General features: G+C 45.2%; 2 protein-coding genes across 7 annotated transcripts in view; both read right to left on the bottom strand.

Moving 5' to 3' along the window:
- RALGAPA1 (Ral GTPase activating protein catalytic subunit alpha 1) overlaps positions 1-21,029 on the bottom strand; it is a 236,491-nt gene that overhangs the window by 88,278 nt on the left and 127,184 nt on the right. For all 6 annotated transcript variants that reach the window (XM_014570781.4, XM_014570783.4, XM_014570782.4 and 3 more), the window contains 2 exons: positions 20,165-20,223; positions 17,357-17,465 (listed from right to left, as the gene is read on the bottom strand). In XM_014570781.4, coding sequence (XP_014426267.3) covers positions 17,357-17,465; positions 20,165-20,223 — 168 coding nt within the window. The remainder of the gene's footprint in view (positions 1-17,356; positions 17,466-20,164; positions 20,224-21,029) is intronic.
- On the bottom strand, positions 3-14,542 carry LOC149524313 (uncharacterized). The gene is made up of 2 exons (XM_089778443.1): positions 3,457-14,542; positions 3-3,108 (listed from the first exon to the last, which is right to left on the bottom strand). Exons 1-2 carry the CDS (start codon positions 4,025-4,027, stop codon positions 2,576-2,578), a joined length of 1,104 nt encoding a protein of 367 aa, XP_089634569.1. The 5' UTR covers positions 4,028-14,542; the 3' UTR covers positions 3-2,575.

The following is a 21,029-nucleotide window of genomic DNA, read 5'->3' as shown; positions in this document are numbered from 1 at the left end:
AAAAAAACAGAAATAAATCGTAATAATTGTGCATGATTTCAAGATATGACATGCTGAATATGATGGACAAGAATCATTAATAGTATTACAGATTTAAAAAGATTAGGAAGAGCTGTGGAATGAGTCCATTGCTTTATAACTTACTGCTCTTCAATTTAACATGAATTACTTTATCATCAGACACATAAATGGAGTCACATAATTTCATAGGCAAAGGAGAAAAGATGAGCTGCACATCAAGGGGAAAACCCCTAAGCTTTATGTTCAGATTGGCTATCAGTGTATGTACCATGAAACCAGAAGGAAAGAACACACTTTCTGTTATCCTTATCAGTAATAATACAATTAACAGTTGATGAGAAAGAATCAAATTCCCTAGGGCTATGTCTAGACTGCAAGCCTCTTTCGAAAGAGCCTCTTTCGAAAGAGCGCGTCTAGACTACAATACGCGGATCGGAAAATCGATCCGCTTTTTTGAAAAAGAGCGTCCTGACTGCTGGACGCTCTTTCGAAATTAAAAGCCACCCGGAACCGCTTCTGCCAGGGCATGGGGGCAGCATTTCCTTCCGGGTGCTGCTGCCTGCCTGCCCTTTGCAGAGACGCGGCATGGTTAAAGGGACACTCCTGAACACCCGTTGCTCTGCTTCTGCAGCTGCCTTTGCTGTCCCTCTAGGAGGTAAGGAAGGCATTGCAGTGCTGGTTTGGAGTGCTCAGCTTCCTGGGACACCCCAGCAGGTTTTTTGTTTGGAGGTTTTTCTGTTTTAGACCCATTTTTTTGGCATGGAGCCAGAGCTGCCCCTGGGCAGGCGATGGCCCCACGCCATCATACTGCAAGTGTTGCTGCATCTGCATGACACAGTCATGAGGCTCCTTCCCCATCTGGACCCAGACCAGAGGTACGAAGGGATCGTCTGTCAAGCAGCCACACTGCCCTTGCCTCCAAACTTCCTTGTGGACAGGCGTGTTTGGAGGCTTGACACCAGCTCTGACTGGTGGGACCGGCTCGTGATGGAGCTCTGGGATGACCAAGAGTGGCTACGTAACTTCCGGATGCGAAAGACCACTTTCCAGGAGCTGTGTACCTGGCTCGCCCCTGCTCTGCAACGGCAAGACACCCACCTGCGGCCCGCTATCCCCCTGGAAAAGAGGGTCGCCATTGCCCTCTGGAAGCTGGCAACCCCCGACAGCTACCGCTCCGTGGGACACCAATTTGGAGTGGGCAGGTCTACTGTTGGATCCATCCTGATGGAGGCAAGTCATTGTCTGGGGACAGTCACAGTTTGGGGTGGAGGGAAGGGAGACTGTCAGGAAGGGCAAAGTGGAGTGGGAGTGGGAGGGAGCTCCTCCACTCACCCTGAATTGTTGGGGGGGGGGTTCTGAGGAGGGGATTCCCGGGGTGTTTGAGAGGGAAGGTGGGTGGTGGGTTCTCCTCCTAAGAGATAAGGCACCCCTTCTAACATTTTGTTGTCTGTCTCGTTCTGCAGGTGGTGAGGGCCATCAATTCGGAGCTGCTCAACAGGCTCATCTGTCTACCAGATCTGGACAGCGTCATGGCCGGCTTTGCTGCCCTCGGCTTCCCGAATTGTGGAGGAGCGCTCGATGGGACACACATTCCAATCCGTGCACCGCCCCATCGAGCAGCCCAATTCATTAACAGAAAGGGCTACTTTTCTATGGTCCTCCAGGCCCTGGTCGACCATCGTGGCCAGTTTTCTGACATTTGTGTTGGGTGGTCAGGGCGGGCACATGATGCCCGCATCTTCAGGAACTCGTACCTCTACCAGAGGCTTCAGGCAGGAACATTTTTCCCGCATCACGACTTTGCAGTTGGGGATGTGCACATGCCGGTGTGCATAGTGGCTGATGCGGCCTACCCCCTGATGCCGTGGCTGATGAAGCCCTACACCGGCCACCTGGATGCGAGCAAGGAGCAGTTTAATGCTCACCTTAACCGGGCTCGCAACCAGGTGGAATGTGCGTTCGGACATTTAAAAGGCAGATTCCGGTGCTTGCTCACACGCCTAGACATGGGGGAGAGCAACATCCCTGAGGTGGTGGCTGCGTGTTGCGTTCTCCATAACCTGGTGGAGAGGAAAGGGGAGGCCTTCCTACCAGGGTGGGGTACAGGTGCTGATGGCCAGGAGAGGCACTTTGCCCAGCCCCGGACAGCTGCCATCCACCAGGCTCACCGGTCTGCTGTTTGCATACGGGAGGCCCTACGGGAGCAATTCTCAAGTGGAGGCCACTGACTCTACTGAGGGGCTTCTGCCTGGGGACTGGGCCCTGGCCCAAAAGAAGCTTCCCTCCACAACCCATCTCCTGACCCTGTTTGGAGAAATCATTAACACCAGGGTTTGTCTCAAAATAATAAGTTCGGTTTTATTTTTTTAAATATCACTCAAAAATAGTATAACTGTTGCAAACATAAAAAAGCTTTTGTTCATTTTTGATGTAGAAAAAACTATGTACAATAAACATTTTGTTGAACACTTTCTTTGTCATTTAACTGGGGTGATGGGGGTGCTTGAAACCTGGAGGGGGGAAGGGGACTTGAAACCTGGAGGGGGGAAGGGGATCAGGTTGCACGGTGCTTGCCTGATCGCAGTCTCCTGCCTGGGCCTCGTGTTCGGGGTCCATCATGGCCACGGGATCGGGTGGTGCACCTGTCGGTTGGCTGGATAGGGTGCTCTTGGGACGGGGAGGCCTGGGGGAGAGGAGGGCTAGGGGGAGAGAGGGGCTGAGGAACTGGGGGGGCTGGGGGAGAGGGAGGTCCAAGGGGGGAAAGGGATGCTGTTGTGGAAGGGGGGTTTGGTGGGGCGGGGTCATGGGGTGCTGGAGGAGCAGGACCAGGCACAGGAGCAGGCAAGCCACAGACCTCCCTGAGAGTGGCAGTCAGGGACGTGCGCTGCTGGACCAGCTCCTCCATCAGCCGGTCACGCCACCGATCCTCTGCCTCCGCCCTCTCTCGCAGGATGGAGTTGAGCTCCTGCACGGCCTCCACATGCTGCCTCAGGATGTCCGCATACACACGCCTGTGTCTGCGGCTCCCATGTCCCCGAGATAGAGGTGGGGCTGGGGTGCTGCGGCCCTCTTGCACGGCTGGTCCGGCTGTGGAGGAAAAGAAGAAGACACAATCAGTCCTAAAAAACTGGACTCTGTAGCACTTAAAATACTAACAGGATGGTTTATTAGGGGATGAGCTTTCGTGGGCCAGACCCACTTCCTCAGATCAGAGTAACACAGCTACATTTCTATCACAATCAGTTATGTGTGCAACAGCTGTCCAAAAAGCATGCCCTCTCCTCTTGAGACAGGGGAATCAGACATTCTGAAGGTAACACTGTGTGTGACCTGGGCATCAGCCTGAGCATGACAGGTTTCCCTTGTGCATCACCCACTGTGCACCCACCTACCTCCCCCCCCCCCCCCGGTGTTACACAACCTCACTGCACTCACCTGCTGCTTCATCTCCTGCGCCAGATGACACCTGGGAGGCCTCTGGGGTCTGGGTGACTGGCTCCAGGGTGAGGGTGGCCGTCTCCTCACTGTCCTCCTCTGGCACCATGTCCCCGTCTCCTGAGTGCTCTGGGTCCTGCTCTGGCACGTCCACCACAGGGTCTGCCAAGCCTGACTGGACGAAACGCCGTGGTGTGCGTGCTTCACCACCACCACCCAGGATCTGGTCCAGCTCACTGTAGTAAGGGCAGTAGTAGGGGGCTGCACCAGAATGGGAGCTCTCCTCCCTAGCCTTGACATATCCTTGGCGCAGCTCTTTAACTTTGGAGCGCACCTGGTCTTGGGTGCGGGGGTAGTGTCCCTTCTGGACCAGGGCCTCTGCCATGCGGCCATAAATGTCCGCATTTCGCCGCCTGCTTTTGAGGGCTTGTAAGGCCTCCTCCTCTCCCCAGAGCTCCAGAAGGGTCTTGATCTCTGGCCCAGACCATGATGGTGCCCGGCATTTGGAGCCCCTGGCTGGGTCCCCAGAAGGCTCTCTGGAAGGGCCAGGAGGGTCTTGGGACTGGGACATGCTGCACCTTAGTAGCCGTGTGCTCTAGCTCCTTTGCTGCAACAAGTGGCTGTGAGGGTGCCTGTCCCTTTAAGAAATGGCTGCAGACAGGAACCAGAGACATGCAACCCATGCCCCAGATTGTCCACCAGGGCTTCTTCCTGGAGGCCAGTATTTTCGAAAAAATGGCCCCCCCACGTCCACACTCACTTATTTTCGACGGATCTCCGTCGAAAAAGGCGTTCTTCCTCGTGCAATGAGGTTTACCGCCGTCGAAAGAAAAGCCGCGTTCTTTCGATTTAATTTCGAAAGAACGCGGCTGCAGTCTAGACGCAGGTGAAGTTTTTTCGAAAAAAGGCTACTTTTTTCGAAAAAACCCCTGAGTCTGGACACAGCCTAGATGAGAACTAAAACAGAGATTCTGTCAATACCAAAAGATGCAGTGAGCAAGAAAATTATGGAAGTAAATTAGTAATTGAAAAGTGAAAAGATTCAAATTTACAGAACCTTCATTTTCCTTCTGTTGGAGAGGTAGCGGCATGGATTTAGCAAACTCTCTCAAAAGGTGGGAAGCCAGTCTTTAGAGTATCACAACAGCAGAGCTTATAAGGAAAGCTTTAAACAGGTAAGAAAAGATAAAAGGTTCAGGAAGTGGGGGGTGATAGAGACAGGACCTAAAGTAGCAAATGGACAGAGTGGAGAAAGCCAAATGGTGCTGAGCAGGCAAAGTTTCAAAAGAAACTTTAGGATACTGAGAGATGAGAGAGAAGGAAGTAATATGTAATATGGGGTATTGAGAGGCAGAGAAAAAATACATTTTTATAAAAAAACCTAGTGACTATAAAAATACATTTTTATAAAAAACCTAGTGACTATAAAGAAAATGTACAATATAATGAATAAATAAGAACATACAGGTGATATTGCATATCAAAGTTTATGCATATTCTGTGAAACAGATAGAAGTTGGAGATAGTTATTGTAGACTGTCATAGGGCAGAAACTCACCTCCAAGGCGCCTCCTGCTGGCCACTCTGGGAATTAGCTCTTCAGCCTTGGAGCACCCCCTTTCAGCTGGTGTCAAGCCTGCTAGTGCTGTCCTAGATCAGTACCCCTGCACTCCAGGGTCCTCCTCTCTCAGGGAACCCTCAATCCCTCTATATCCTTGAAGTAACATTCTGTAAACCAGGGTGGGCAGATTCAGCCCAGCAAACATCTGGATCCAGCCCACTATGACCCTCTGGACCACTAATGTCCTGCAGCACAGCAGGGCACTTAGGCAGGCTGCCTCATGGGGCCCCACAGGTTGCCAAAGTGACCGGAGGCTGCTTAGAAGCATGTCTCTGTATACATGTTCCTTGAGGAAAAGTGGTCAGTGGGTCTCTGCATGTTGCCTGGGTCTTTAGCACTAGTCTCATAGCATTCATTGGCCAGAAACTGACCAACAGGAGCTGCAGGAGTAGTGCCCGCAGGTGCATGCATTACATGGTGATCCACTTCCCTCACTCTGACCAAGGGGCATGCACAGATACACTTGCCCCAGCAGCTGGCCATTCTGAGTGATGTTTAGGGTTGCAGCCAGCAGGTAGAGGGAGAGTTGCGGGGAGGGCGCACAGGAGGGTGGGGTGACTGGCCGAGGGGAGCCACATGGGCAGAGAAGGCAGCACTCACAAGGCGAAGAGAAGGCCGCCGGGCTCAGCCTCACCAGCTGCAGTCGACCCACACTGCCCTCCAGAAAGCACCCCAGCAGGGGCCGCGCCTCGGGGCTTCCCACGCAGAGTTCCCAGCACCCTGGGGCCAGGCGCAGGCTCCAAGCAGCTGGGTGCGGGGCTCCTAGCTTGGGACGGCCTCCACGGGGCTCCCTGCTCGGGGGATGGGACTCTGCCTCAGCTGAGCCCCAGTGCCTGCCAAGCCCCTGAACTCTGCGCCAGTGAGCCAGCTGCTAGGAACAGCCACCATGGCTGCAGCCTGCTCCGCCAGGCTCAGCGTCACCAGCTGCGGCTGCCCTGCACCAGGGCCAGGTGCCACGCCCTGCCCTCCCAGCACTCTGGAGCCTGTAGCCAGACAGGAACCCCCCCCCCCGTCACATCCATCTTTGCTTTCCTGGAGCATACAGGGCACACAGAGCAGTAAAAGCCTTGGAGCAGGAGGCTCAGGATATGGCAGGCTGCTGTGACCGTGAATGGCTGTAAACAATGATATGCCAATTGCTGACCAAGAGGCTGCTGAGGAGTGCCCTTGACCCAAACCCATACTGATACGAGAACACAGCCATCCGCGGGGGGAGGAATCTCTCGCCCAGTAAAAAAAAAAAAGTCTAGTACTCACAATTTAGTTCTCTCTCTTGCAAGGGTAAATTAAGTTGAAACTTGCTTGTAAGAACTGGCGCCACAAAACGGACCAGTACAATTTGGCATCTTAGATAAGAAAGAGGATACAGGCCCCCAGGGGTATAAAGATGGGTCCAGCAGTACATTTACTCTTGAGTGTCAATCTACCATCTATCTGCTGGTCAGGTTAGGTGTTTTGACCTCCCAAGGTTCCACGGGGACGCCCACCTCGTATTCGTCTTTCCTAGGAATTGAGGGACCGGCCCTGGCTTGACCCGCTGGAGTAGAGAGGCACAGAAAGGGGTAAAAAATTGTACCTGGATGTGGTCCTTTGTCTTAAGTGTACACATAGATTTAGAGCTCTTTAAAGATTAAGCTGTCACTTGGTACCATTATTTCTATTTTCTATCTTTATTTTCTTTGTAACCATTTTTAAGATTTATATTTGCTAGCAGTTAAGAAATAGAGCAATAGTCATTGTAACCATAAGATCTGTATTTGCTAGCAGTTAAGAAAGAGAGTAATAGCCATTGTTACCATATGCTTTTATAAGTCTTTTTAATAAACCTGTAACTGTTTAAGTTTTTAACCTGACTCCTTCAGTTGCTGTAACAGAACCAAGCACAATTTAAAAGAACTTCAGCCGGTCATAAGGGACAGGTATAGGAGGAGCTTGGGCGTTTGGATCGTGTCACTCCCTGGTGACAGATCCGTTGGGGTATCTCTCACTCTTCCCTAGACTGCCCGCTGCGAAGGGATCCTGTATCCTAGCAGCTAAAATCTGAGGTGTAATAAGCTCTTCCTATAAACAAGGGCGTCTGTCAGCCTGTTGGCTGCCCTCTGCGACGGGACCCCGGTCCTAGCAGTAAAGTCACGGACGTTAAACCTTTTCTCAGCACATATACACACACACTGCCCTGACCGTCAGCTGACAGGGCTAGGCACAGGTTCTGAGCAGCCGGGCCCGGGGCTCCCAGCTTAGGGTGGCTTCCGCAGGGCGCCCCGCTGCCCTGCTCCTCCTGCAAGCCAGAATGCCATCCCTGGCAATGTGCTGCCCCAAGCACCTGCTTGTTTTGCTGGTGCGTAGAGCCGGCCCTGTTCAGCTCTAGTTTACCCCTAAATGTCTTCTAACATCCCAGGAAGCAGTGCAAGTGTTATTAATGTTGCTAGACAATATTGACCTCCCATTGTCTGGCAACTTCTCTGGTTCGGCACTGATCAAGTCCCAACGGTGCTGGACTAGAAAGTTTCAACCTTTATTAAGACATCATACCAAATAAAAACAAAACAACCCTCAAAGTTTTACAGAAAGTTGATGGGAGAATCCCTTTAACTTGATTAAACAGCTCAATCTGCTGGAAGTAGCAGCTGATATTTGGGAGACAAGTATCCAATTAAACTTTGTTTGCAAGGATTATACGAATCTTCATTTGTCTCGTATATTTCTCTCCCTGTAAAAACAATGTCTATTCTCGGACAGTCTGGCACAAACAACAAATATTTCCTAAAACTCCAGACTAACAGCAGCTTTAGAATGCCACTGGTTTTACTCAAGGATACCTCACTGTTCCAAAAACAGACTTAAGGGTTTAGTTCTAATTTGGGACACACTTAACACATATACACTAGTGGGCAGTGGAATGATCTGAGTGCCCGTTAATTGTTCTACAGAAACATTTTAACATCTTTTTCTCCGTATAGTCTAAAGTCTAAACCATCGTGTGGATGGTTCTAGTTGATATTTACTGGTAACTTTGATGATAACACATTATATGTGCTTTTACACACAGTGGAGCTCTGATCTTTACCGCTCTCGGTTATACCTCAGCTTTAGCTTAGTTGCTTCAGTGCTTTTTGTTTCTCCTTCTCCAGGTTGCCATTCCAGGGAACAGGACACAGCTCAGATATATTGTTGGTGTGAGAGAGCATTCCACCCCTTTTCTCAGAATGGTAAGAATCTTTTACCATTGATTCCTTTACTCTTCCTAATTGATAATTTTGTTCAATTAGCATATCCAGAATGATACAGATCAGCAGGGACTAATGACTTGACGCCTCTGTCTTGGAATTGCATCAAAGGTTTTCAGGTGAGGATGTACGGATTGTAACCCAAATCATTTTTAGCTGTAAATAGATGTCTCTTGAAATCCACACACAAGAAATTGTCATGTGATAAGGAACTGTTAGGCAAGCTTCCATTTAGGCTCCAGATTCAAATGTCTTCATTGTTTAAATATAATTAACAACTTTTTCAAGGAAATGCAGTTACTCTTTTCCATGTACTCTCATGACAGTGAGTTCATTTTGATACTGAGAAAATGAATTAACAAATGGGTAGTGAGTGGGACTACTATAGAGCTTTTATTGTAATAACCTTTTGCCTATATACAAAAAACTACTTTTAAGTATCTCTTAGCAATGGTAATCTTTTGTTATATATTTAATCAAAGTCACCCACACACCTAAGTGCAGATATGGCCTATCTTCCTTACATATCCCTCCCACCTATTGATTAAGGGGGAGACATTGTAATGCTGTAGCCTGGAAGGGAAACCTACACTAGAGTACTTTAGGATCAGTCAATTGTTTTAATAGTATTCATGTCTGGGTTTCTTTATTTTTTTAATAGCATTCCTGTGTGTATTGATTCCGTAACACTAATATTTTCTCTAACATAACTTGAAGTGACAAGGCATTGTATGCATGAGCTTACCATTCTAATTTACTTAAATTTTTACTTTTGCTTCATCCTCCACTCCTCACCTTGCCACACTTTGCAAAACAGAAGAGTGGTGAGTCGAGTTTTGTTCCATTCCCCCACCCCCACCACCTTCCCTTTGCTATACTTTTAAGACAGCTGTGTGAAATTTCCTTTAGAATAAATGTATGTGTGAGGATTCGGACACATTTTTAATAAACTTCAAATATTTAGAGACTACAGTACAGTAGTATAACCAGTGCTCATTACCCTGTTTGGGATTCAAAAGATCTTACTTTGGTTAGCTTCTTCTAAATAATCTTGTTTATCTAGGTTGCCCTCTTCATTTTCTCCTTAAAAAATAATTTGAGGTGATGATAATAAAGATTAGAGTTTCTTGGATTTCTGAGGCTGCATTTTCTTCTAACGAGCACTTGAGTCTTTCCAAGTCCGTTAATAATTCTTGCATCTTTTTCTTGCAGGGCATATTAAATCCTTTCATCTTTTCCACTCTTAAGTTTTCTTACTTAATCTCTCATGTGCCTCATCCAAGCACTGGAATTTCTATTTTGCCATTACAGAGAGTTTGTTAGCAATGGAGCAAGTTCAACATCAGAGACAAGAATGGTTGATTGCACAACTAAAATTGTCTGGAATAAGAATAGAAGTGTTGGATGTAAATGTCACTAGTTGGAACTCTGGCTAAAAAAAATGAGCACTTACCATTTTCTTTCATCCCAATTTAAGCTGTTCATTTATCTGCTGCGGCTCTCTCACTACCTCCTTGAGACAATGAGACAGCAGTTCTAACAACTGGTTTCTTCTTGGGCATAAGTCTATGGAACTTAGTTCAGGGAACTGCTTTGGTTAAGGCAGGGAAATGGAGAACCATTCTGGGCCCAGAAGCAAGATTTACTAGAGCACATCTCTCAAATAATAGGGGATGCAGTTCCATGTAGTTACGGGGCCAATTCTGAACAGAACTCGGGGAAGCTACCCTAGTTGTAGGTCATTAGGCCTGTTCCATGACCCCTTGCTAGAATGTTATACCTCATGAACTTAAAAAAAAAGACAGGCTTAAAAATGAAAGTTAAGAGTTAGTGGTAAGGAAACAGTATTAAGATGGGGATTTCAGGGCAGCTGTAAATTTCTGAAGAGCAAAATATTCAAAACAGAAGAAATGAACCACATTGCAAAAGAAAAAAGTAGTGAAAAATAACCGTGGTTGTCACAGTGGCTTTCTGGAGACAACAGAAAAAGGAAATTATGGGACAAAAAAAAAAAAAAAAAAAAAAACAGTTCAACATTTCATGTGCATAACTAAAACAGCATAGGATTGGAGAAGAAAGCTGCATCGTAGTCCAGCTTCCTTCCCCTCGCAGATGCTGCATTTTGAATTTTTCATTGTCTTAGAATCATACAATACTAGAACTGGAAGGGAACTTGAGAGATCAAGTCCAGTCCCCTGCCCTCACGGAAGGACCAAGCACCATCTAGATCGTGGTGCGCAACTCATGGGTCTTCCGGGTGGAAGGAGTCGCAGTGCCGGCTCATTGCCTGACTTACTTGCAGCAGGGGGGGCGGCAGTGGAGCAGAGTGGTGCTTTGGTGTTTTAAATTAAAGAGGATTTTTTTTTTGGCTCAATAAAAAAAAATGTTCCAGGGTCTGGGGGTCGCAAATTAAAAAAGGTTGAGTACCACTGATCGAGATCATCCCTGATAGATGTGTAACCTGCTCTTAACTATCTCTAGTGATAGAGATTCCACAACTTTCTTAGGTAATTTATTCTAATCTTTAACCACCCTAACAGTTAGGAAGTTTTTCCTAATGTCCAACCTAAACCTCCCCTGCTGCAGTTGAAGCCCATTATTTTTTGTCCTATCATCAGAGGTCAAGGAGAACAATTTTTCTCCCTTCTGCTTGTAACACTCTTTTCGACATTTGAAAGCAGCTATTGTGTCCCCTCTAATTCTTCTCTTTTCTAAGCTAAACAAATGCAGTTCTTTCAGTCTTCCCTCACAGGTCATGTTTTCTAGACTTTTAATCATTTTTGTTGCTCTCTCTGGACCTACTCCAATTTCTCCACATCTATCTTGAAATGTGGTGCCCAGAACCAGCCAGACACAATAATCCAACTGAGGTTTAACCAGCAGAGTAGAGCAGAAGAATCATTTCAATGTGACTGGGAAAATCGGGTGAAATTACACACTTCAATGAGCACAAGGAAAGGTACTGACTGCAAACTTTCAATTAAATTTTCTTTTTTATTTGCATCAGAAACAGGACATCTTGTGGAGAGGACTCTTATGAGCCAGAGGGATACAAATGAGCAGATATAAGCAGTTCTCCACTGCCTCTTCTTCTCTCAAAATATTTAATTTTGCACTTTTGTTTGTTAGTGGCTATAGATTCTGCCACTTTTTTTGCATTTGACTGAAAGAAAGCAGACATTTGTAAAAGAGATTTAAATCTGCAGGAGGATCTTCAGGGATTAAGACTAAAACAGAACTATTTTTTATTCCTGAGGAAATGACCTCTTCTGATCTGCTAAAGAATAATGTGGAAAGTGGTTAAAGAGAGTACAATAAACAGGGGACAGATTCTCTATTTATGTGTTTGGGTGACCTCCACATTACCTTGACAAACATGAAAATCTAAAAAATTGGACAAATGGATTACAGAATTTGAAATCAAATCCAGACTGCTGGAAGTAACTTTAAAACATGTATGGCAACCCATCAAGAAACATATTAACACTATGTGAGATGGAAACTGTTGGGACATCCTGAATGTCCAAATTATTGAATTTAAGAATTATTCCTGACCTCTACGGGCAACTGACAAGCTATGAGGCATGAGATTTTATTAAATTCACTGCCTTAATGCAGAGTTGCAGGTGCTAAAAGCATGCAAGCAATCCTATTTTCCCCACTACCCATAAAAAAAGGGGATAAACAGGGATGTTTAGACAGATTTTAAGGCTCGAAGGAAGCATCATGATCACCCAGCTCAACCCTCCCCCCCTTGCATTATAGGCCATACAATTTATCCAAGAATTAAAGCATATCTTATTTTCTTTAAAAATCTAATCTTCTCTTCAAGACTCCGAGCCATGGAGAGTCCACTACCAGCCAAGTAAGATGTTCCAATGTCCAAGTTCCTTCACAGCCAGAAATAGAATCTTATTTCAGAGCCAAATTTGTCTAGCTTCAATTTCCAACCATTGGATCTTGTTGTACCTTTGTCAGATAGACTGAAAAGGCCTCTCACTCTTGAGTATCTTTTCCCATGTGTAAGCACTTACAATGACTATGTCATCTCTTAATCTTCTCCTTGATAAACTAAAAACAGACAGAATCCTTAAGCCTCACACTGCATGACTTGTTTTCAAATACCTGGATCATGTTTGTGGTCCTCCTTTGACCTTTCATATGTATTTCCATATCCTCTTGAAGAGTGGACATCAGAACAGGACACAATGTATTATTTTGTGTGGTGTTCCCTTTTTTAAACATGCCAGCAACATTAGCTCTTTTTGCTACAGCATTGCACTGAGCACTCACACTGACTATCTATGATGATGGCTAAGTTCTAAGTCACTGCTTTCCAAAACCATCTTCCATCCTTTAGGTATGACCTACGTTTTTTATTCCCACATGTATTAGTTTGATTGTGTTAATATGTATTTTCTTGGGCTACGTCTATATTGGCATCCCTTTCCGGAAAAGGGATGCTAATGAGACGAGTCAGAATTGCAAATCCGCGGGGGATTTAAATATCCTTTTCAAGTAGGAATAAGAAATCCTCTGGAAAAGGGCTTATTTTCCGGAGAATCGCGTCTAGACTGGCACTTTTCTCCGGCTTATCCCCAAGCCGGAAAAAAAGTGGCAGCCATATAAATGCAAATGCCGCGGGGGATATTTAAATCCCCCGCGGATTTGCAATTCCGAACTGTCTAACCTGTATCCCTTTTCCGGAAAAGGAGTGTAGTGTAGACACAGCCTTGGTGTTTCCATCTAACCATGCAATATAGACTACTTTATAACAGATTATATTATTTACTGCACCATCAAAGATTTTACATCACCGTGTCACTTTGACTGATGTATATATTAATATACACCATACCATCTGTAACAGCCTAAATTGATGTAAGAGGTGATAAGTCAATGAGAAGTTGCTCAAACTATGTAATACTTGTTCTCATTTTCTCTTCAAATAAGCTTAGGTCTTTCATGTGTGGCTGATATTCTATTGCCAGATTTTCTTTGATCGGATTGAGTCAGTCTCCGGATAGCTCCATCAAAGTCCAGCCACGCCTTCAATATGCATTTTCCTAAAGTTACTTTCTGGGCTGTATTCTCTCTCATGTGTCTTGTACTCACAGAAGGTTTCAGCTGCAGTTTCCAAAACAGCACTAAATAAACTAAGTATTTAGCCCTTACCTACATGTCACACTCAACAATGGTTCAGCTGAATCCATTTCTGATAAAGTGGTGTTAGCAACAGGTATTTCTGGAAGACTTTAAAATCACTGGAAGCCCAAGATATTTTTGAGTTGTACACAACATCTAGCTGCAGTGGTACAGATGGCCAATTAGCATCCTTCATGCTGAGACTTTCAGCGTGGTTAAAAGAGAGACACAGCAGTGTCTTCACAGTCAAACTGCTGGATGTACTTGGACATAGCTTCTTGGCTGGAGTTCTGAATGTGTTGCTACATCTGAGTTATAAGCATGTAATTTGCTTTTGTCAGGTACCATTCCTGTTCAATGGTATACACACTGTACTTATCAATACATTAGACTAGGAATATAGCTTCCTGTATCTTTAGCCATTTATTCCTCTCCCAATAAGAAAATAACCCTCTCTGGGAGTCCCAATTCTTGATTATGTGGAAGCCAAGACATTTATTTACGTACCAGTCTACATCTGGCTTGTTTCTCCATGACTCAAAACCGTATTTATGAACTTTTCATTTAGACAGTACATTTGTAGGTATTTTACCCTAGTGTTCAAGGTGAGAGAAAACATAGCATGTTCCAAAGTTTTTACCAACTTGAACCAGTGAAGAACAGAAATGTGGCATAGCCACTTATGTTTTCATTCAAGCACTAACTTGTCCAAACTATGTGCAGTTACGACAAGATACTGGTTTACAATAATTGTTAGTAAAAAGAAAGAATAGAAGAACAAAGGGGAAATAAATTACAGTAAACTTCCGATAATCCGGCACGTTTGGGACCCAGGGGGTGCCAGATTATTGGCTATGCCAGAGTACGGGAAAGGGGGACTATGAGGGGTCTGGGGGGGAAGGGGGTCAGCAGGGAACTGCGCATTGTGAGCAGCTCTCCAGCTGCTCTGACCCCGGCTTCCTCAAGTCCGCCGCTGGTCAGTTTCAGCAGTGGCGGACTTGGGGAAGTGGGGACAGAGCAGCTGGGGTGCTGCGGGACCAGTCCAGCAACATTCCAGCTGCTCTGCCCCCGGCTTCCTCAGGTCCACCGCTGCTGAAACTGACCAGCGGCGGACTTGGGAAAGCCGGGCCAGAGCAGCTGGGGTGCTGCTGGGTTGGTCCCGCAGTGCCGCTCAGGTGAGGGGCGGTGCTGCGGGACCAACCCGGCAGCACCCGAGCTGCTCTGCCCTGGGCTTCCCCAAGTCCGCCGCTGCTGAAACTGACCAGTGGCGGACATGGGGAAGCCAGGGGCAGAGCAGCTCCTGGGTGGCCAGAGCACTTCCGGGTTCCAGTTGATGTCCGACTATCGGGAGTGCCGGACAACTGGATGCCGAACAACTGGAGTTTTACTGTATTTTGGAAGATTAATATATTGCACAACTTCGATAAATCAGGTAGATGTTAAAATCAGACATTTCTTTAATATCAAATTTACAGAGAAATTGGGCCAAACTTGTCAAATGTACAAGTTATGGTAAACTGGAGAGGCAATCAGATCACTGAGAAGTTGCCACACCTAAAACATGATATAGCAAAACAGGTAACAGCAATAGGCTGCTTATTACTAAAAGAACCTGTTGGAAACAGCAAGGTATTTATTCAACTCCACTTGTCAAGGCTTAATCTCCAAAAGTGCACCACATTCTGTTTATCACAGCCAAAAGACTAGCTGTGGACAGTTTAAGTGAAAATAAGGAAAATTAAGAAATGTTTTAAAAACAAGACCTACTAGGAAAGGTCAAGAAAACAGAGTATGCTGTTGAGACATGCCAGTCTGCAAAACCTTTAGGTAGTAAGAGGCTATGAATCGGGAAGGAACCAGGTATTTTGATTATTCAAAAAACTATAGAATAGTAAGAAGTGTTTTAAATTGGGAAATATAGATTATATATTTGACTGGAGGGAGGGAGGGGAAGAAAGAAGACTGGCTGAAGAACGAACTTGGCAATGAGGAAGCTGTGGAATACCATTACTATGGAAACTTATGGTAGTTTCAGAATAATGAAAGGAAAGGATAAGATGACTCCACTAGGAATCTCCTCCATCAAGCAGTAAGGTGTTGATACTGGTCCGCAATTGCTACTAACCATATTTGAATATATGGCTTTTCAAAACATTTGTGTATAGCATCTATGTCTAAGTAAGGTACACATGAGTGAACAAATTCCAAAATAGCAATCATATTGACAATAATCCTTCACTCCACCGGGCTATCTAGAACACATGAAAATCTAGAATGTTTATAATAAAGTAACAGTCACACAACCTAAAATTGTATAAAAAGTCTAAAGTTTATAAAACTACTCAGATCATATTAAAGGGAAAGTGAAAAGCTTTGTGAAGAACTTTAACATTCCTCATTAACAAAATACATTTAATAAAATCTTTAAAATATATTTGTAAGTAAGAACGACAGTAGTAAAATCAATTTTTCCTTTACTTTTTAAGCCAGAGTTATATTATTCCTTTCCTGTGGGCAATTTCATCATGAACAACCATAACAATGCATAGTTGTGGCCTGTGTTCAATTCAGATTACAGACTGAGCTACACAGTCCCAATGTGAGTGCTAAGAGGCTCCTTGCCCCAGAAAGGCCTCAGACCTTTCGGAGCTCTCAAATACAGGCAGTCCCCGGGTTCCGTACAAGATAGGGACTGTAGGTTTGTTCTTAAGTTGAATTTGTATGTAAGTCGGAACTGGTACATATTGTAGGGGAAACTCTAGCCAAACATTTTTTTTAGTTTTGGATAGCATAGGGAAAGGTTAACTCCCCTCTAATGTTTGTTTTGCTGTCTGTTCCCCTGTTCAGAAGATTTCACATCTATTTCTGTCCCTGTGACAAACTCAGGACTAAAGGAGTAACTCATCAAATACCAAACAGCTCTGCACCATGCTTTGAGCTAATAGCTTTATTTCCACACACCACCCAGGGTTCTAGGAGGAGGGTCCTTTTTTTGCTAACACAATGAGGCCAGCACTTTGTTTGTTTTGGTGGAGTCTTTGTTTGCCCAGGGAGCCCAGCATGTATAGGGGGAGGAGGGGCGGAGAGGCTGCTTATGTCTGCTCTTCGGCAGCCTGTTGCTCAGGGGAGGGTGCAGCCTGTTGCTGGCAGGGGGGTGGGAGGGGCAGCGGGCGTGGGGAGGCACTTTTCCTCTGCCCGGCAGCTCTGCGGGACCCCAGTCGGAGCCGGCCCGAGGAGGAGGAGGATCCTAGGACCCAGGTGGGCGAGCCCCGGGAATGCTGCTGCGCATGTGCAGGAGTTGCCTCACCCCGTTCGTATCTAGGGATCCGACGTAAGTCGGATCCACGTAAGTCGGGGACTGCCTGTACATAAGTGGCACATCCTCTTGCACATCTGGCCATACCTGCTGATTAGTGAACAGTAGGGACTAAGCTATTGTTCTGCCTCCTCTACTCTATTTAGGAAGGCTTGCACTATGAGGAAGAAGTGCCTAAGGATCAGGCTGCACAGACTATAAATGTGACTGGCACTTGTGCAGGTGTGTAAGGAAGGGATAGTACCTTGTGTTCTCCCCTTCAGCACACAACCTGGCCTTTGGATCTTAAGCAATGACTTGCTTTGTCAGGTAATACAAATGTTAATTTTACCTTTTAAATTAATTAATTCTTCTACTGCAGAGTGAACACAGGACTGGAGGCCAAGGACTTGTGTGTAATCCTGCATTTGATACCAAATCACTTAGCTGCCTATGATAAGTCACTTGACTTGTATCTCAGTCTCATCTGTAAAATGACACTTGTGAAATTCAGAGTTGTGAAGATTACCTAGTTCATTTGTACACTGGACTTTGAAGATGTAAGTAATTTTTAAGTTAAGTTGTAGCACATTGCAGCATGCTTAGTCTTACCTTCAAAGACACACAAATCACATTCAGTGCTTCCTTGATCTGAGGATGATGTGATTCATGAACCAGTTCCTCACAGATCCAAATGCCAAGGCTACAAAGAGCAACACATCTGCAAAACAACATTAGATTTCAAAAACAGATATAATGAATTGTTACTTACCCTGCATTAACTGTACTTTTTTTAAGATACTGCTGTAGGTGTGCAGCATCTAGACTGTCAAGTTAAAAGAAGAACTCAAAATTCCAAGAGTGTTCAACTACCAGCAATAAAAACTTATGATAGTTCTGATTTCTGGACTGTCTTCTTAAGATATAATATGTACATAGCTACCATTTCCTAAACAAGCTAAACATAAAAACATTAATTTATTATGTGCTATACAGCATTTTTAACATTTATAAGTATCCCCAATTCCCCATCCCAGAAGCTAGAACAGGGTAAAAGATGGGAGTTTCCCACTAAGCAGGTAAGAGCAGGAGAAAAAGGAAGAAGCCCTGCAACTGTTCAGGTACTTTGCAGAATGAACTTTTCATCTTCAATTAGCACACATAAATAAGGCTACCTTCTAAAGGTTAAAAAAAAGTCAAGCAACAGACCAAAAAAATCAAACACAGATCAATAAAATGTCATAATTTTAAGACAACTTATTTATTGATATTTATTATTTGTATTATTGTAGCACCTAGGAGTTTCTGTCATGGACCAGGATCCCTTTTTACAGAATAAAACGGCAACCTTGTATGTTTCATTTCCTTTTTTGAGTCTTGCTCATGGATGTTTTAACACTTTAGATTTGCAATGAAGAGGAGATGGTGAATCTTACTGGAAGATGTCTACATTGATTTTCTTTAGCACATGAGGATGAGCAGAGCAAGCTGATGTGATATACAAGTAGGAAAGGAGTTTAGAAGGGTGGACTTTATGGTGAGAGAAAGTTAAGGAACTGATTACAGTCAGTGTTGAGGAAGAAGAGGACCAATGGCAGTGAAGAGGAGAAGATGGTGGTCAGAGAAAGAATTGAACAACAGATAGGTCAAAGAGGGAATACTGCTGAGTGAAAATAAAATCCAAGGAGTGGCCATTTTCACATGTGCAAGACAAAATGCAGACAAAAAGACTAAACTTGCAGAGGAAGGAGAGGAGTTGGGAGAAGAAATGATTGAATGGGAAGTTAACATGAAAACTTGGCATTGCAAAGCTGGTGTGGGAAACTGAAAGAATGAAGAGATGGTACAGAGAGCCAAAATCAGTAAGGTGAGAAGAGACTAAGATGAGGAGAGAAGGGGTGGTGACTCACAGCTACATGCAGGAAAGCAAAAGAGTACAGTATGAAAAATAGAAGGTCAAAGGCAGGAAGGGGACTGGATCGCATATGCACCCTTCACCCTCCCAGTGACTTAAGTTACACTGAAATAAGTGCTGTGCGCACAGCACTATGTTGGTGGGAGAGTCTCTCCCACGGACGTAACTTCTGCTCTTCACAGAGGTGGTTTTAGTATACCAACGGACAGGAGCGCTCTCTCCTGTTGGCAAAGAGCTCCTTCACCTGAGGCGCTATGCTGCTGTAGCACTGTACATGTAGACATGCCTTTAGTTATTTGATATCAAAGGAGATATGGGAGTATATTTACATAATTGCTATAGGTTTTCAGGCTCTGTTGCTCCAGGGTCTGAGGAGCAACGTATTGATCTTTCAATAAAGAACATTGTTAAGCGTACCTCCCTAGCTTTTTGTGTTTGAGAACTTATAAATTGAGTCCCTATCAAGAATATGCTCTTCTCCCAAATGCATTAGGCATCTAATCTGCTTATCCCTGAGGGCATTATTGACATGGAGGGCAATTCTTAAACCCTAGAGACTTCTGCTCTGCTAAATCAGAGGCAGGATAAACTGAGGCAGGGGTGACTGGTGAGAGAAGACACAGAGGACCAAAGGCTACGTGACCCACCCCGCAGCCTGAGGAAGAGCTGGGACAACCCTCCTCTGCCTCAGGTCCTGTCCCCGCTTCCCCTTGCTCTGCCCACTCTCTGCCTCTTCCCTATCCTTGCTTGCCCTGCCTCATCCCCAACCAAGGCTGCCTGGGAAACTAGTTGGATCAGGGTTTCGGCACCAGCATTCCCATTGCACTCACTAGCAGTGGTGGGGGGAGTGGGCACACGGCCCCAGCTTGCCTTGTTCCCCTGGTCACGTCACTTCACTTTCCACCAGTTCGTGCTGGGGATAGTCCCACCTCTCTCCTAAAGCGGTATGCTGGGAAAGCAGAGTGATCTGGGGTCACCTTGCTCCACTTTCCCCGCTGCTGCTGGTGAGCATGAGGAGGAGAGGGTCAGACCTCTGTTACTACTGCCAGCCCCTCTTCCTCTGGCTGCTCGGCAGACCCTTGCCTCTCCTGCCACAGGCCTGTGGGGGGGACATGTAAACCCTTTTACCCTCCCATCCTCTCCTGGACTAAGGAATGAATTAAAAAAGCAACACTGCACTAAACCAGCAAACTACTAACAACCACTACCCACAGGTATTTATAAACAATTAGGCAGATATCCAGTGAGCAAGAGCTCAAATGCTGCAAAGGTCAGTGAGAGCTTGGATATTGCAACGTTCTAACTCAAAGCTACAGGGTGTGAGAAAGAACTAAGAAGCAGAGGCATAAGGGTTCACGATGCAGAAAGAGCCCTCAACAGATACTTCTGGCGAAAGTATACGAGTATCATCAGTGGACTACATGGACAAGCACTAAAAGGAGAATTGTCTTTAAAAAAAAAAGTCTCTAACACAGCAGCCTTTCATCACTTAAGATATGACCTACCGTGCAGGACCAGACGGCTCCTCTCTTGCAGAATTTAATACAGTTTTGATTGTGATTTCCTAAAATGAAAGTGTTCAAATTCAGTTGCCAGAAACTTCTCCACAAAGTCTTTAGAAAAATATAAGGGTTTTGTAGTATAGTATAATATAGTATAAACAGGCATATTATTTTGTTGTGTCTCAGGTGAACGGGAGGGATGTTAGTGACTAGTCAATTATCCGATAAGCCGGAGGTGGTGGTGGTGGGGAGGCCTGGCTTAAAAGCCGGAACCCCTGAACCGTCTCCGTAGGAGGGACTTGGCACAAGACACTGTGCCTCTCTGCCTTTTAAATTTATTAAGAGTTGCCACCCTCTTAATACATTTAAAAGGCTGGTGCACTGCAGCGGAGACCCGATGTGAGCCAGGAATCAGCTGTCCCGGCTTGCACAGGGATCCTCCTGTTTCGCTTCTGTTTTTTAAATGTATTAGAGCCTGCTGGCTCTGAATACATTTAAAAGGCAGAGCCGTAGCAGGATTAGCTCCTGGGGCTGGGAGCTAACCCTGCTGCAGCTCTGCCCCCGCTTATTGACTAATTCAGTAGTCAATTAATTTATTAAACTAAATTTAAAATCCCGTGAACGGCTCTAAGTAAATAGACTTTCTACTCATCTACCATCCCTGTCACTTAATTTTAAATTGTTTTGTTCTTAGTAGCGCCTCCAATGCACCAGGTCCTTTCCAAGAAGATATACATCCTGTCCAAATAATTCACTCTCTCAAAACAAAGAAATGCACAAACTAATAACTGGTCACATCCAGCTAAGTTTTCCTGACCTACATTTTAAACATATTTTCATAAATTATATTAATATCTAACAAATACAC

Source organism: Pelodiscus sinensis, chromosome 5 (genome assembly GCF_052426305.1).
Source record: "Pelodiscus sinensis isolate ZL-2025 chromosome 5, ASM5242630v1, whole genome shotgun sequence".
Classification (NCBI taxonomy): domain Eukaryota; kingdom Metazoa; phylum Chordata; order Testudines; family Trionychidae; genus Pelodiscus; species Pelodiscus sinensis.
This window is presented reverse-complemented; position numbering and strand designations above follow the sequence as displayed.